This window comes from Mustela erminea, chromosome 8 (genome assembly GCF_009829155.1).
Source record: "Mustela erminea isolate mMusErm1 chromosome 8, mMusErm1.Pri, whole genome shotgun sequence".
Lineage (NCBI taxonomy): Eukaryota > Metazoa > Chordata > Mammalia > Carnivora > Mustelidae > Mustela > Mustela erminea.
Window position 1 is genome coordinate 20592709 of NC_045621.1, and position 17441 is coordinate 20610149.

Genomic DNA, 17441 nt, shown 5'->3' on the forward strand with positions numbered 1-17441 from the left:
ATGCTCTTGCTAAATCTCCCCCCCCCCACCCCCCAAGTGGTTTAATTTCGTCTGGTCCTGACACAATGACCTTGACACATTTATCAGAGAAACAGACACTCTTATCCTCTTCCAGATTGTGTCTGGATAGTAAATAAATATTACAATTTGTCACCGAATTACTGAGAGGGAAAAACTAGGTAAGGATGAGGGCTGGAAGCCCAGAAGAATAGTAATAATAACCACCACATTTTGTACTGAGCCCGATATCATAAACTGGCTGCCTTACCTGGATTCACTTATCTAACCCTTGTAACAACCCTAAAGACTGGGAGGATCCTAACAGATGAGAATTAGGAGACAGGGGGGAGTGACTGCCAGGTTACCTAGTTAGCACTTGGAAGGGAGAGGACTCTGCCCTAAATCTGACTCCTTCCCCTCTTCAGAGGAGTTCAAGGGAACGGAGATGAGAAGAAAGGATTTTATTTATTAGAGACCATGAGCCATGAGGGAGAGAGCACAACCCTGTGGGGGATGGGGAGGCCGAGGGAGAAGCAGACCTCCAGCTGAGCAGGGAGCTCAAACTCTGGGCTGGAACCTGGGATCAGGACCTTAGCAAGGCAGATGCTTAACCTACTGAGCCACCCAGGCGCCCCTTTGTTATGCGTTTTTTTTTTTTTTTAAAGATTTTATCCATTTGACAGAGATCACAAGTAGGAAGAGAGGGAGAGAGAGAGAGAGAGAGAGAGAGAAGGAGGAAGCAGGCTCAGGAGAGAGCCGGATGCGGGACTGGATCCCACGCCCCTGAGATCATGACCTGAGCTGAAGGCAGAGCTTAACCCACTGAGCCACCCAGGCAGCCCCCTTTGTTGTGTTTTTTAAAGGCAAGCTCAAGAGCTGGAGAGGAGAGGAAAGTGCAGATGCAAACTATAGGGAAGCAAAAAGTGAAGTGAGAACAAGAGCCGGGGAAAGGGAACTGCAGAGGATGTAAATCAAAAAATCTACAAACTCCTCAAATTCTGTGAGGACTGGGAAATCTAAAACGCTTATATTGCCAGAAGGAAGGTCAAAGAAAAGAACAGGCCTGCAGGCGAGGCCCCGCCCCCAACCCCCTGGGCGGACAGCCCCGACCCCCGGGGAGGCGGGACTTCCTCCCCGCGGGCAGCTGCTTCCGGTGGAGTCCGGAAGACTCTACCGGGAAGGGGCTAAAACTGCGCAGCCAATCGGGGTAACACTTTCGTCTTACCGGGAGACTCGTGGGTAACTTGCTCTGGGGAATCAGCACCATGGCGTCTGGCTGCAAGATTGGCCCGTCCATCCTTAACAGCGATTTGGCCAATTTGGGGGCCGAGTGTCTCCGGATGCTGGACTCTGGGGCCGATTATTTGCACCTGGATGTAATGGACGGGTAACTCCGCGGGGCTCGGGTCAGGGTTGCCGCGCGGGGCGGGCTCGGCGCACCTTTATTGAGTGCCTGTTGGGTGCACGGCTTCCCTGTACCGCGGAGCGCGTCCCTCGAAACGCGGTACTGAAAAAGGGACTGGGGTGAGAGTCCTGAAGGCCCTTCCTGGAGCGGACCCGAGGCGGAATCCTGGGCTGCGACAGCGTCCCAAACCTCCACCTTTTCCCCTCCCCCCACGTAACGTGTGGTCTCCCAGCCCTTGGGAGCGGGTCGCAGTCGTAAACCTCCAGGACACGTCTCTCATTTTCAGTTAGAGAAACTGAGGCCCAAGGGGATAGGCATGACTTGCCCAAGCTCATATAGCTAGTTAGTGGCAAAGCTGGGGAGACAGGTTTGGGTAACGACCAAGAGCTCGGCGCCTGTAGTGAGGTGGCCCGATTGCCCGAGTTCTGCCATGGGATGGATCCCCTGGGACAAGCCACTTAACCTCATTGAGCTTCAGTTTCATTCTGTGAGAAATGGGGGTGATGATAGAACGTACCGCTTAGGCAGCTTTGGAAGATGAAATGAGCTAACACGTAAAGCACACAGTGCCTGGCCTACAGTAAATCCTCTGTAATTATTAGTTGTTGTATCATTGTTCGAATTTTGATGTTCCTGTTTATTTTCTCTTCAGGCACCCTGCTCTTCAGGGAGGTCAGTTTTTTGTAAGTAATTTTTAAGCGCTGTAGTTACAGCACCTAATACTGTTCAGAATCAGGATGATGCTAGTTTCTTGAAGTTGGCTGTAAAATGTGGAAATGAACCTAGAGAAAACAGTAGGACTCTCTCAGGATTACACAACATTGTGACAGAGTTGCAAATTGTGTTTTCTTGGGCTCGCCAAGTAGTTTTTTTGAGCCCGGCTGATAACTAGCCTGATAACAGCCATTACCTTGGCTTGGGGCAGAAAAATAAATTTATTTTAAATAGGTGAAACTCCTCCTGTGTGATCACATGCAAATTTGGAAATTTGTGTTATTTACAAAAGACGATCAGTGACTTCCTTTTCTTTTTAATGTCACTCCTGTTACAAGAGTTTTGTCTTCCTTTGTTCTATCTGGTTAAATCTGTTGTTTCCCTTTTGCATCTCATTCAGTTATCAGTATCCCAGCTGGTAATGGCGAAATCTTGGTCTTAGAACACCAAGAATTCTAGGCTGAGTGTGTGAGATTAGTAAGTATTATCTCTCACAGAAACTTGATTTTTGTTGCACTATCATAGACATAATTCTGCTTTTCTGGAAAGTTCTGAACTTTTACATGTAACTGAATGGAGTGTGTACTTCATGTCCAGGACACAATTTTGTGTCGGAGATACCTACCTGAGGATAGAGCGGGCTACAAGTGTACGTGTGTTGTCTTTTTAATAGGCAAAGCGGTTTGGTTTTTAAGTAAGTTTTGACCATGTTTAAATAACTGGAAAAAATTTGTTTCTGTTCACAGGTTAGGAATATTAATGATAACAGTAGTAGCTAATATTTTTGAACACTTAACTATTTCTGTTCTGATGCTCTTTGTGGTTTAACTCACACAACCTTATGGTACTGTTATTGGCATCAGCATGGGACAGTGGGGAATTGGACATAAAGAGGTCAAGTCACCTGTCTGAGGTCTCCTAGTTAGGAAATAGAGGAGCCAGGATTAGAACAGGCAACAGCTTGTGTTGTCTCAGAAACTATTGTCTTCTGTGGGAACTGAGCTTGTAGAGAACGAGTCACACATTCTTTTTCCTCAAAGAGTAACTATAGACTTATTTTTGTTATTTATTTCACGTCTCTGCTGCTAACGCTGTAAACTCCCTGAAAGCAGGGTCTCTTTGGCTCACCTCAGTTCTCCTCAGGTAAAGCACCATGACAGGCTTAGTTATAATTGGCTGAATGAATGATTGGTTCTGTCATAATAGAGGTTTTTCTAAGTGAATCACTTTTGACCCCTCCCAGCCTTATGGCAGACCTGGAGCTTATTAAGATAAAAGTATTTGTTTTTTATTGATGCCTTTCCCTCTTTACCAAGTAACCTCTTGGTTTGACAAAATTAAATCCAACAAACACCATTTTAAAGCCCTTTCCCTTTTAACATTCACAACTTTTTGAGCTAAGAGGTATTTTTATCCCCCTTTGCAGAAGTGGAAACTAATTTAGGGATGGTCAGCCTCTTTCTGATGTCCTACCAGAAGAGGCAAAGCTGGCTGGTTTCTTAGACCAGGTGTATGAAAGTGGGGGTGTGGATTCCCTTATCCAAAGTGGCCAGCCACAACTTACCTTCCCTCCAGAGATTGCCTTCATGCTTTTCGTTTTCCTGGTCCCTTTAAAAAAATCTCCAGTATTACAATTTGGATGCACCTGTTTCTCTCTGCAGCCTCCAGTTTCTCTACTAATTAAAACTGAATGTCTTCATCTTGAAAGTCAGGAATGAGTTTTGGGAATACTGAGGGAGTGGGGGTGGGGGCGGTGCACTAGTATGGTTGATACTTGAAAAGAAGGACAGGTGAGTTCTCTAGAAAAGAAAATTAGGATGCATATACACCTGTCATGACCAGCAGTGACCAGAAATGTGCTGGTCCTGAGTGTAGGAACAGAGGAAATACGCAGTTTCTAAATGGGTCACCAGGATTTAAAATTGGGGAGATTTCACATTAGTACTGGGTTGCTGACCTTTGACAGACATCCAGAGATTTGCCTGTAGTGGGTCCCCAGTCTCATGAGGCCACAGTGGGCTGGAGCTGAATGGTAGCCACCGTTAGCTAGGCTCGTGGATGTTCTTCATTTGTCTCCTCTGCCCATCTGCCCTGTTGTGCTCCTCGTTTTCTGCCAGCCCCAGTAGGCACATGAAGTTGTGTTTCCTGATTCTGAGGAAGTGTTTTCTGGTTACAGTCTTGCTACATTTTACATCAGCCTTAGTCGTCCTCTTAGCATCTTAGCCTTGCTGGGAGATCTGGTAAAGGTTTTATCTGTCTGAAATCGATTGTATGACAGTTACAAAGTTTAAGGTTCATGATGATACCTGATGAAAGAGAAAATAATTGTATTCCTGTGTTGGGAACCAATTATAGCTTAATCTCAGTAAGTCTCTTGTGGGGGGAAAAGATACTTTTTTATTGTGTTTTCTTCTTTGCAGACTTTAGTATGTACCTTTAAGGGAAAAAAAGACAATATAATGGTGAAACAGGCTTCCTTGATGAGATTTCTCTTCATGATAGTGAAGTAATTTGGTATTTTCCAAGCTAGTCTAAGAACTCCCAGGGGAATCTGTTGAGAATTTAGATTCTCAGGTCCTCTTTGGTGTCGTAGGGTTGGAGGAGGGCTGATAGATACTTTCGTGAGGGGTGTGCCCAGGGTTACTGTTGTCAGGCAGATTAGGACCCCCTGACTTACATGCTTGGGTTTGTTGCCTTTTTTGTTTCAGCTTAACCATAAGTCTTTTGTTTCTTCTGAGGGTGTCGGTAGGTTTCTGTCCTTCAAGTGGCCGAGGTGAACCCAGTGTATCATCAGTGCAGTTAGTCCAACCATTTGAGGATCAGTCGTTTTAGGTAATATTTTATTCTTGTTTCCCAATAAATAAAAGGTATATTTGTTTTTTTCCTCCTGTTTTTCTCAAGATGTGTGTGTGTAGATACATGTGAAAGTAGACAGTCTCTTTCGGTTATAAAGGCAGCCTAAAGTTGAGGCAACAAAAGCCCTTCCAAGACCATGCAGCAAATTACAAGAACAGGGAACAAAATACAAATCTTCTGTCCCAGAGTTGTATAATATCCAATAAGCCTCACTGTCTGCTTCCCTGGTCCTCACCTCCAAGTTCTAAGTAAACACAATAAGCATCTTATCTGTAGCACAGGCAGTCACTGCTCTTAAGTAAACAGTAGAATGATTTCCTAAGTACTGGACAGCCAGCCTCCAAGGACCACAGTGTTTGCAGGTGTCCCTACTTACCTGGTGTCCACCTTACCCGGTCCCCTTAGAGGTGTCCTGATTCCTGACCTCTCCTCCTCCCCTGAACTTTCTTTTCTTTTTTTTTTTTTTTTTTTTTTTTTGGTTAGTCGTCAGTAGATGGGCAGGTGAGCATGATAGTTAAGAACCTGAACTTTGGAGCCAGATGGCCTGTGTTTAATGCCTGCCTCTGGCACTTACTGGCTGTGTGACCTTGAGCCTCTTTTCCTTGTCTATAAAGTACAGGTATTAGGAGTACCTACCCCCTCGTGTGGTTTAATGAGTTCACATTTCGAGCGTGCTTAGAATGGTGGCTGGCCCATGTCAGTCTTAATTTTTTTGTGAGCACTTACTCTGTCCTCTAAGCTTAAGGTGTTGATCATGGTGTATTCTCTGTTCAGCTCTACAAATCTGATCAGTTAACAGTCCTGTCGTGTGTATCTGTCTGTCTTCATTTCCATTCTTAGTATTCTTGCCATTTTCCAACACCCACCTCCTTTCTTCCAGTGGACTGCCCGGTCCACCATCCTGTTTCATTATTTGCACTTCATTTTTTATTTGCTTCTTGCTTTAATATTATCATTATCATATTAAGTCATCTCTACACGCACTGTGGTGCTCGAACTCACAGCTCTGAGAAGAGCAGAAGTCACAAGCTTCATGGACTGAGCCTGCCTGCTTCTGGCTTTAAAACCTCACCTCACATTTACCATAGGATGGAGTCCACAACCACCGAGCCTGGCGTCCGATACCCTTAATGTGACGTAGTCGGCCTCCTGTTCTTCTCATGCTCGCCAAACTGACCACCCCCTCTCCTTCTTTGACTCTGACTTGCTTATCTCTGCCTTTGCTTCATTTCTTTTCCCACCTTTACAAATTCTCTTTATTCTGTAAATCTTGTGATCCTCCCCTCTTTTCAAGTGCCATATTACTTTCATATTGCCCAGTTTTTGTTTCGCTTTCCTTGCAATCCTCGTGTAGGGTACTACCTACTACTTTTAACCAACAAAGCCCAGAGTTCAGTGGATCAGTATTAAAAGCTGGTTCTCGGTCCTGCGCCGGTTGAGTGTGAACGTCCCTCCATGGAGAAATTCGGGGACATTGTCTCCTTCCATCTTGTGACTCTGCCATTCCCTCAGGGTTTCTCCACGGATAAGAAGGTAAAGTGAGAGCAAAAAAGGAATACTTCTTAACCTCCTGGGTTCTGTAGTGCCACCATCACTTAAATTCACAGTCCTTTGGTGAGCTCCTGTTGCACGGGCCACCTGGATATATTTGAAAGGAGTTGGCTGTCACCACCAGCTGGGACCGCAGGGTCATGGCTTCTGTTGAGGCCTGAGCCATCCCTTGCCACTGAGATGGTAAGCTGCTCTAGGTAGGCAGGAATTCCCGTATTTCTGTATAAAACCCAGGCGTGTCCTTGTATAGAGGGAGTTTTGCTAAACACTGTATTGAGCTAGTTATAGAAGGACTACCTGAAGTAGGTTATGGTGTGAAGGACTTTGGGTCAGTTGTGAGGAAGACCTCGTTTGAATTGTGCTGCCACAGATTATGAACTGGGTGACTTAAGGAAGTTATTTATCCTGTGCTCTTCAGGTGGAGATAGAACAGCTGTCTTGAAGATGTAATGAAAGAAGGTACAGCACCTGGCATGTTGTAAACCCTCCGGAAATGGTGGTTATTAATATACACATCAAGCTTCTTTGCTGATAATCTTTAAGAAATGTTAAATTGTCATTGAGTGCCCTGTGATAGAGGTGGGTTAGAAGTAGCCACAGGCATCCTGTGACAGATGAGGGTTTGAGACCCATGTTAAAGTCCAGAACTTCCTAACTAGTGTGTGACTTGGGCAAGTCATAACTTTTGGGTTTTGGTTGTCTTCCTTCCATTTTTACCTGTTGGATGATGAATTACAGAGTTAAGTCTTGTGCCGTTGTTAGGATTTGTTGACATATCAAGGAAATAACTCCTTTGTAAAGCTGAAATTATCGAGATGTTTTTGGTATTGTTTAATACTGTTGATGTTAAATACTGCATTGAAAAATACTGCAATCACAGATGATCCTCCTAACCCCCAGGAGAATACATTTGAGATAAATACAGAAACTGAGTCAAAAACATTTTCAGAGTAAGATTTTGTTTGTCTTATAGGCATTTTGTTCCCAACATCACCTTTGGGCACCCTGTGGTAGAAAGCCTCCGAAAGCAGCTAGGCCAGGATCCTTTCTTTGGTAAGTGGGTGTTGTGCTGTCGGAAGCCGGATGTGTTGCTCGAGTAAAGGAAAAGGAGACGGTTTATTTCTCAGCTTCCAATCTCATCTTGAACCCTTTCGCCTGCTCTCTGTGCCGAGGCTCCACTGGCTGCTTGTAATAAGCCAGACTCTTTCTTGCTTCAGGGCCTTGGCAGTTTTCGCTGATCTCTTTGCCTGGAACACTGCTCACTTGGCCGGCTCTGCCTTATCTTTTGGGCCTGAATTATTGGCATTTCCTCAGAGAGACCTTTCTGAGCACCCCATCCTAGATTAACCTTTGTCCAGTTACCCTGTCACCTTTTGAATTTTCTTTCTAGAACTTCCTTCAGTCAGATTACTTTTCTCTAGCTGTAAACTCCTTTAGAGCAGGAATTTAATCTACTTCGTTTACTATGGCTTTCCTAAAGGTAATCATAGACAGAAAATTGGAGTTTAGTGTAATTGTTACATCCGAATTTAGAAGTGAAACCAATTATTTCATGCAAATTGGAGTTTCTGCAAGTGGGGCCAGTGTATGTTCCACTGTGATGTTGTAGGATAAGGAGAGTTAAGACTTTTAAGAAGACCCAGTAACCTGGAGGTTATTTCTCATAAACATGGATTTAGTCCTCACGTTGTTATTGCTCTTTTAAATGAAGTTAGCCGTGGCTTAAACTTAGATTTTTTTTTTTTTTTTGGTAGATTATGGACCAATTTTATGAAGGATTCTAGCTGCGCAGCCCTATATGGTCGTCACTAGCCACATGTGGCTATTTAAATTTAAGTTCCTTCAGATTAAAAGAAATGAAAGATGAAGCTTCTCGGTGGCATTAACCATATCGCAAGGCTCTAGATAGCCACGTGAGTCTGGTGACTGCTGCATTGAACGGTGCCATTTGTGGACCGTGGCCGTCCTGGTGGAAGTGTCTCTCGGGCAGAGCCTTATGGTATCCATGGACTTTGCACGAAAGAAAATGTGCCTTATCAGTTTATGTAGCAGAAGGGAAACCGTATTCGATTAGCACATTCACCATTTTGAAATTTTCAGATAATGGAATATAATCCTCTGATGATCTAAACTTTTTAATTACATTTTAAAAAATGAATTTACCAAGAAAAATTTGTCCTTAGGAATATCAGAGGTGAATACAATAAGTAACCTTGTTTGTGCCCGCTGTGCCATGGCTGCAGAGTCCTGTGCATCTGGCTTTGTATGGATTTAAACGAATTATTTTTTCCCTTTTCTCTTTTATTGGACTCCTGGCATCACTTCTCATTGCTGTCTGTGTCTCCTGTGTTTGTGCCTGTCTTACCAACCCTATTGACACGACCACACGCAGTCTGCTTTTTCTTTCTGCTTTTAGTTTATTTGCCAATAAACTTGCTCATCAGTCTGTCTAGAAGTGGGTCTGCAGTAAAGATGAATGGATTTCAAATGCTTTAATGTTTGGGTTTGTGACCTTTGTTTCTTATATTAAGAATAGTGTGTTTTTTGTTTAATTCTTGGATCTCGGTCGTTGTCGGGTAACTGATTCGTGTGTATATTCTAAGAAATAATTCACAAGTTGCATGTATAACTGCTAAAGTTCTGAACTGTTCAATCTCAGTATTGAGTAGAAATAACCATTAAGCAATCAAGTGATTGGGAAAATCTGTTGGTTTTGTGTTTTTGTTCTTGTTTTTGTTTTGCGGTTATCTAAATCCGTGGTCTTCGGGTATGGTCTGAGCACCCACAGGAATCCCTTGCAGATGGAACAGGAGGTGAACACTGTTTTCATAAGATAGTGTTATTTGCCATTTTTTATACTGATAGTACAAAAGTGGTGGTGAGTTTGTGTGGCCCGAATCAGAGCAATGGTATTGAACGATCCAAGGAGTTTCTGTGTTACTCTTCGTCAGCCTTCATAGTAAATATCCTTGTTCATAGTAAATATCATAGTAATATCCTTGATATTTCATAGTAAATATCCTTGAAGAATCAGTACTGATTATGAACTATAGTAAATCTTGATACTTAGGTGAGTTTCTTTTACTACTCTGTGTGGCAGAATGGGAAGTACATATGAAGCATTTCTCCTGCCTATGGGGTGATGATGGTTTTCTCGAGGAAAAGCACTTGCACCACCCTGAGTTGTGAACTGACTGGCCGCCTTTCTCACCAACACTATTTTCACTTGAATGAACAGCCGGCAGATGAACTGTGGTTATCAGACTCCGGTATCTTACTGCCATTTTCTTTGAAATAACTGAGTTAGCCTGTCACTTCAAGGGCGATACCTCATTTTTGTTTCCACTGATAAAGTTAGAGCTTGCAAGTGAAAATTGGAATTTTGAAAAACTTGTGTCTGCCTCTGTGAGGTCATTAGCTTTCTGCTATTTACAGCTGTTCCGATAAAATCTGTAGTGATATTAACAAGTGGGATTTTCTGATAGAATATAGTGAAATGTGTCACTCTTTGGAAGATCTGTGTCAGTCAGTGAACTGGTACTTAAAAGATCCATTTAAAGTGTATTAGGATAGGCCCACAGCTTTCAGTGTAACAAAGTGCAGACAGTTCCCTGGGAGAGTTTACAGATGCCACATTGCAGCTAACCTTTATAAAAGTCCTACTTGTCAAGTTTTGAGGTAGAAATAGAAGAATATCTGCACTAGTCTGAAAAGGCTTTCAATGTGCCCCTCCCTTCTCCGTGTACTTTTTTCCCTTCACATAAAACAACATAATGCAACCGACTGAACTCAGAGCAGATGTGAAAATAGAGAGGTCTTCTGTCAGACCAGACAGTAGGAACTTAACAAAAGTGTAAAATAGCGTCACTCTTATATCAACGTGATAGATTTATTATTGCTTATTATTTTTAAGTGAATTAATAAGTAGACACTTAAAAATTTCTGAGTTTGAATATATTTTTTAAGATTTTATTTATTTATTTACAGACAGAGATCACAAGTAGGCAGAGAGATAGGCAGAGGGAGAGAGGGGGAGACAGGCTCTCCCCTGAGCAGAGAGCCCAATGTGGGGCTCGATCCCAGGACCCTGAGATCATGACCTGAGCTGAAGGCAGAGGCTTTAACCCACTGAGCCACCCAGGTGCCCTGAGTTTGAATTTCTAATACATTTTAAATATTTATAAATATAGCCCACATCAGCAGCACTTCAGGAATCATCAGTAATTCTTAACAGAAGACTGATGACGGAATGTTTGAGAACTGCTGACCTCAGTACATTAACTATAGGCAGTTCCACTGACCCGTGGCTCTCTGAACACTGGAGATTGTCCAGTGAGGGCTGCCTATGGGGCCTGCATACTGGAGAGTGCACAACATAGCAGTCTGGTAACTTAAGAAACGAGTAAACTAGATATTTTAAAGCAGACTGATTTTTTTTTCCCTTGCTGTTTATTGTTTAGAACACAAAGAAATAAACACCAAATAGAGTCTGTCTTTTAAAAACAATGTTTTACCTATTAATCTAGGTTTTATTTTTGTTACTTTTGTTAGTTTGGAAATACAAACTTTAACCTTGGCTTCATTTGTCAAGCAGTATTCTCTTTTTCCTGATAGTTTTCAAAGTATTGCATTTTATGGTCTTAGTCGAGTTCTGGAATACTAGAAATTTTTTTTTTCACTCGAGCTCAGCTCTATCAAGTATGCGTCCTCTGGCAAAAAACAAACAGTCTGACAACTCTTCTTAGCACACCCATCTGGCAGAGGAATATTTACTGTTTTCTTCCTGACAGCAGCATTTCTTGATTCAGCCTCTTTTAAGCCACCTTCTTCTCGTTAATTGCTCCTGTGTTTGAAGTCCGGATCCTGCGGAAGGCCACCCTGTTTCCCCTAGCCTGTCTCTGTGATGAGCTCTCTGGTTAGGATGCAGTCAGACCTGCAGTTTCCTCCCACGCTTTCCTGGCCCCTGCCCCCTCACCGGCCGCCGTGGTAGCCCACGGCCACTCCGGCTGGCCAGCCGGTGCTGCAGAGCCAGAAGCCTGCCGCTTCTCACCAGCCTCGGTGGCTGCTGTCGTGCTTGCTTCCCTGGGTGACTGCCGTGGCCTTCTCCGTGAGATCTTGTCATTTCGCTCAAGATCCCACCATGTCCCCCCGTCTCATTCAGAGTAAAGCCCAGTGGCTTCAGAGCTCTGTCCTGAGTCTACTCACCCTGTGCCCCTTTGACCTTACCTGTTCTCCCCTCCCCTTGCAGGGCTCCCCCCCCGGCCCCGCAGCCGGCCACACTGGCTGTATTAACTCCCATGCCATTGTGTCCTGTGTTTACTTCTTTTCTTTATGGTGTGTCTCCCCTACTAAGAATGTAAGCCCCATGTCAGCAGAGGCTTCTGTCCATCTGTTTTTGCACTGTCCCTGGGGCCTCGAGCAATTAATGGTGCAGTAAGTGCCCCATTAAGATATTGGTAGAATCATTTAATTTAGCTGTTTTATTTTATAGATGAGGAACTAAGTCTACATAGATAATAGGACTTTTTAAAAGTTCTTTAGAGTGGCATTTCCTGGACCTAGGTTTCCTGAGTTCTAGTTCTTGTCATATACAGCACCATATGCTTTGGGTGGAAAAATGTAGGGTTTTTTTTTGTAAGTGAGTTTAACCAAAGCCCTGTCTAGCTATACAGAAAGGTATTTATTTAAGAATTACTTTAATGCCAAATAGTTCATTATCCAAAGCAGCAAAAACGGTGGGCTGGCTTCAGTTATCTGAGCCAGGTAGTTTCCTTTCAGTAATATTTAGGAGTTGTGTCTTTCCTTTCTAGACATGCACATGATGGTGTCCAGGCCGGAACAGTGGGTCAAACCAATGGCCGTGGCGGGAGCCAATCAATACACCTTTCATCTTGAGGCTACTGAGAACCCAGGGGCATTGATTAAAGACATTCGGGAGAATGGGATGAAGGTGAGAAGGCAGCAGTGACTGTAACGTTCTCTACTGTTCGCTGTCACTGTGGACGTTTGGGTGGAAGACAAGAAGTGATCGGTGGACCAGACTGGACTGCGGCAGCTGTTCTTCAGCTGAGAAACCAGCATTTAAGTATAACTTGTTTGGGAGACAGGATTTCTAGATTCCACTCATGTTTCCTGAAAATGACTGCCTTTTAGAAACATTTACATTGGGGTAGCCTTGTTGACTTTAAAAAAGTACTTATAATCTGAATAATTTATGCATTCCCTGTCTGTGTCTGTTCTGTTCTCTAAGAGTAGATACTTCTACTGGGTCTGATGTACACAGTTATAAAATATGTAAAGAATTGCTAATGTGATGTAGCAAATTTGTCTGTTATTATAGGTTGGCCTTGCCATCAAACCGGGAACCACAGTTGAGTATTTGGCACCATGGGCTAATCAGATAGATATGGCCTTGGTTATGACAGTGGAACCTGGGTTTGGAGGGCAGAAATTCATGGAAGATATGATGCCAAAGGTAAAAAACTCTTTCATTTGGGGGTGAGGCTTTTGTTGTTTGTGCTCATTCAGTAAGTGTACATTGAACCACTTGTGTATTTTAGACCTGTCTCGCTCTGAAGGTGATGTGGGAGGGAGGCCTACAGGTCACTGTAATATGGTGTGACAGGTGCCCTAAAAGATGGAGGTTTGGAAATGAGGAGAAAAATTTAACATCTTCATCTTGACATTTTCTTTCAAAGCTGTTACCTTTGTAGCCTTCAGACCTCTTGGGAGATCTCTTTTCATTGCGTATTGAGGGTTTTGTGTTTGTCTTATTGGCATGAGGTGTATTCGCTGCAAAGGCATGACAGACTGAATGCTGTTTCCCAAACAGAACAAGCCTTGCTTTTATGAAACTGAATTTGTTTCAGTATATGAAAAAGGAAAGTATCCCCAATTGTTGTTTGTATTCATACAAAGTTATCTGTGTGATGGGGTGCCTGGCTAAGCATGCAGCTCTTGATCTCCAGGTTCTGAGTTCGAGCCCCCCGTTGGGTATAGAGATCACTTAAAATAACTAAATAAGTAAGTAAACAAATAAATAAATACTGTGTGAGATATTTGGAGTTGTGTTGCAGCGGCTGATGATGGCTCTCTGATTTTTTGTTTATTTGGTTTTGTTTCCCCCCCATGTATCCACCATAGGAGTCACTTGTTTTTTCATGTATATCTAGGTTCATTGGTTGAGGACCCAGTTCCCATCCTTGGACATAGAAGTCGATGGTGGAGTAGGCCCTGACACTATCCATAAATGTGCAGAGGTGAGACTGCTCCGCAGCTGTGACCCAGACCCGTTTCCTTTCAAATGTGTCTAGTAGGATGTTGTCTTGTGCGCCAAAGAGATTTCCCCTTCATTTCCTAAATTGCCTTTCTTTCTGGGAAGAGCACTTTTCTTATTCAAATGTAAAACTATGAAAATGAAGAGCAGTAAGTGATATATTCTCAATTATACGTTCATTAAGAAGTAAGTCCCAGCTATCTGAGTGATGCCGAAGGAAGTTTTTCGGTTTTTGTTTCTGGGTTTTGTTTTTTTGTTTTGTTTTGTTTTTTTAAAGAATATGCTTAATGCCAGCCTTTCCAAGATTACTAAGTTCTAGGCCTTGGAGTAAGACATTTTTCCAAAACACCGAAAGAAAACATACCTGCTCATAAGGGGAAAAGATGGTTATTTTGTATAACTGAGGTGTATTAGTTACTAGTTTGTCCCTTGCAAGAACTGAGCTGTTTCTGGTGGAAATCTAGGTTAGGGTTAGCGTTAGGGTTAGGATTCTCTATGTAGAGGTGGGATGAGTTTTCCCAAGTTAACTGGCCAAGCCGGTTAGGCCCTCAGTTTCATAAGAGGGTGCCAGCCAAATGATCTCAGCGTTGTGAGATCAAGCCCTGTGTTGGGCTCCACGCTCAGTGTGGAGTCGTCTTAAGATTCTCTCTCTCCCTCTGCCCCTCCTGCTCATGCTCTCTCTTTGAAAAATAAATCCTTTAAAAAACGGGGTGGGGGGTGCCAGCCCCTTCGGTAATACTGCAGCCATTAAAGTTTATATGGTCTATTTTTGTTAAGGGACCTGCTCTATCTGCACTTTCAGTGTTTTGTATAAATGCCATACTTTTCTGCCTGGTACTTCTCAAAAGCTTGGCTGTGAGATATTTACGAAAGAGGAGTGGACCAAACAATTAGTGAGCATATATCCTTTGACCACTTTTTACTGAACTGTGTTTTTGCTGCTGGGCTTTTCCTGCTTACATGTTACGCTGTAACCCTATAAAACTAATGCTTGTTTTCATTTTATGAGAATTGTCTTTGGAGATGCAGTGTGCTGTATGACAGTGTCTCTTGGGAGAATTTTCCTCCCTTCCAGGGCCTCTCCCAGTAGCTTCCTGGTACTTTGTTCTGGAAGCAGATCACAGGACAGATTGGCTTTCCCTCCTCGAGTCAAATCCAGGGAGCTCAGAACTAAATTTGGACTTACCTTATATGCTTTTCTCTGTGATTTCTTGGCTTCCACATTAAGAAGTATCTCAAAAGTCTTTCTTAAACCCTTCAAAGCCTTTGTGGGATGCAGTGAAGCATGCATTAAAACGTGTTTCATTCTTTCTGACATCAAAATGAGAAAATTTAATGTTGCCATATTTTATAGTTTCACATTTTAGCAGTAATTGTCTACCAATTCATATACTGTTGACTCTTGAAGAACATGGGTCTGAACTGCATGGGTCCTTTTTTCCAGTATTGTATTTCCCATATAATTTTTAACAATTTTTCTTTTCTTTAGCTTACTTTATTATGAGAATATAGTACATAATACATGTAACTTACAAAGTATTTATGAATCAGCTATTTATGTTATTGGTAAGGCTTCCAGTTAATAGGAGGTGATTAGTAGTTAGATTTGGGGGAGTCAAAAGTTACACGTGGATTTCTGACTGCATGGTGGGTCAGTACCCCTGACCCCTGCATTGTTCAAGGGTCAACTACATAAAGATTAAAAGATACTTTGTTTTCTTTTCTTTTTTTTTTTTTTTTTAAAGATTTTATTTATTTGACAGAGAGAAACCACAAGTAGATGGAGAGGCAGGCAGAGAGAGAGAGGGAAGCAGGCTCCCCGCTGAGCAGAGAGCCCGATGTGGGACTCGATCCCAGGACCCTGAGATCATGACTTGAGCCGAAGGCAGCGGCCCAACCCACTGAGCCACCCAGGCACCTCGATACTTTGTTTTCTTAATAGCTGGGTCAGCATTGGCATATTTTGGAGTAACCTTAATAGAACTGAGGATTAAAGGTTTTTACAGCTTTTTCTAAATATTAGCAAAGGTGCAACAGTGTTGCTTATTTTAAAGGTGGTCACAAACAAGTCTGTGATTTCATAAACCCATTTAAAAATAACTTGGTATCTTCACTTGGTAAGTATTTCAACTTTATCTTCATTGAACTAGATTGCTTAAGTCTGTCATCTCAAGGTAGCTTTCGTATGTTCAAGCGCTGACAGTGCAAGGGTAGATACTCTAGTCCAGAAATTCTGTTTTAAGCCTCTGTGCATCTTCCTTTGAAGCATAACCTGAATGTTTACTTCTTCCAGGCAGGAGCTAACATGATTGTGTCTGGCAGTGCCATTATGAGGAGCGATGACCCCAGATCTGTGATCAACCTGTTAAGAAATGTTTGCTCAGAAGCTGCTCAGAAACGTTCCCTTGATCGATGAAACCACAAGGAGTCCAGTGTTTATGCTCATGAATTCTTTTTTACTGGAAGACAAGAATATTGACTATCGAATCCTATCACAGTTGAAGCAGTGCTGTTTTTCTGAGCAGCTATTCATTCCAGTGACTAAAATCTATTCTGCAGAACGTTCCAAGAGGTTAGAAATTGGTGTGTATAACTACCTTTTTAGTGATAGAATTTAAAGATTAGTGTGGTAAAATACCGTTTTTACTGGGAGACTTGATTTTTATAAAGTAAAAATATGGCTGTATTAAGGTTATGAACAGAAGTGTGTCTTAAAGCCTAATGAAGGTGTACTAGCTACTATGAAAAAAAATGGTTTTTTCTGCATTTTAAGTCTTCTCTTTTCTTGGTTTTCCAAAGCAAAGGAAGTCCTTATTCCTGTTTCGTGTTATTTTGATTTGTCTGTGCGCATGATAACATGAGTAGAATGGAACTTGTGAAAAATCTAAGTTTGAATCTGCTTAGGATGGCGCACTGTATTCTTGCTTCTTTAACATTGGTCTTTTACTTTGCACCTTATATTTGATGCATAAAAACTGTAAAAACAGTGTATGAAGCCAAGGGATTTCAGGTGGACTGTTCTAAAATTACAAATACAGATTTTATCAAGTTGTTTTCTTTGTCAGCTCTGCTGGAGGGGCAAGTTATACAGTGATCCCACCCATTCCTTTTCTTAACAATAATCTTGTGCTAGCTTTGAGCAGAAAGGAAAGGAAAGCTTCTATTTGGAAGTACTATGGAGTTGATTCTGGACTGTTCTCCTTTCCAACTATTTGACTTATTTGACTTCAGCAAATCAAATCAACCAGTCTCTTTAAGTATCTGTTAACTGATTTATACATTGAATATAATTATAATAACCATGTAAGGTTATATTGAGCATTAAAAGAGATCATATGCTATCTGTAAAACTTCTGCTACTATTTCCAGAACTATAGTAGAATTGATGCTCAATACAAAGTAGCTGTCATTTATATTTTGTAGCCTATAAAGTCCTTCAATATAAGCTCATTAAATGCATAAATCAGTCTTAAGAGTAGCAGAACAGGCACTTTTGTCCCCATTTAAAAAATGAAGATACTAGAGCTCAGCAACAGCTTGGTCCCATTGAAAGAACCCAGTGGGGCACAGCAGTTCTGGGTTTGTACTTTTTTTTTTTTTTTTAAACAGATGGAGCCCTTGGGATGTAGATAGGCAAAG

At 42.3% G+C, this 17441-nt stretch overlaps 1 protein-coding gene across 4 annotated transcripts; it reads left to right on the forward strand.

Moving 5' to 3' along the window:
• Nucleotides 1-1149: 1149 nt before the first annotated feature.
• RPE (ribulose-5-phosphate-3-epimerase) lies at nt 1150-17313 on the forward strand. Of its 4 annotated transcripts, XM_032354665.1 has the most exons (8): nt 1279-1387; nt 2058-2088; nt 6945-6985; nt 7500-7579; nt 12337-12476; nt 12867-13001; nt 13699-13785; nt 16096-17313. In XM_032354665.1, exons 5-8 carry the CDS (start codon nt 12339-12341, stop codon nt 16216-16218), a joined length of 483 nt encoding a protein of 160 aa, XP_032210556.1. In that variant the 5' UTR covers nt 1279-1387; nt 2058-2088; nt 6945-6985; nt 7500-7579; nt 12337-12338; the 3' UTR covers nt 16219-17313. The 4 variants fall into 4 exon arrangements, with proteins under 4 accessions (XP_032210555.1, XP_032210558.1, XP_032210556.1 ...); XM_032354664.1 differs by lacking the exons at nt 2058-2088; nt 6945-6985 and having other exon boundaries at nt 1150-1387; XM_032354667.1 differs by lacking the exons at nt 1279-1387; nt 2058-2088; nt 6945-6985 and adding an exon at nt 1152-1239.
• Nucleotides 17314-17441: the final 128 nt, after the last annotated feature.

Excerpts from the sequence above, each read along its gene's own strand:
- RPE (XM_032354664.1), top strand. The coding sequence starts at position 1,266 with ATGGCGTCTGGCTGCAAGATTGGCCCGTCCATCCTTAACAGCGATTTG. Across the intron at positions 1,388-7,499 it reads CACCTGGATGTAATGGACGG|GCATTTTGTTCCCAACATCA; the intron begins GTAACTCCGCGG and ends TTTGTCTTATAG. Across the intron at positions 12,477-12,866 it reads TTCGGGAGAATGGGATGAAG|GTTGGCCTTGCCATCAAACC; the intron begins GTGAGAAGGCAG and ends CTGTTATTATAG.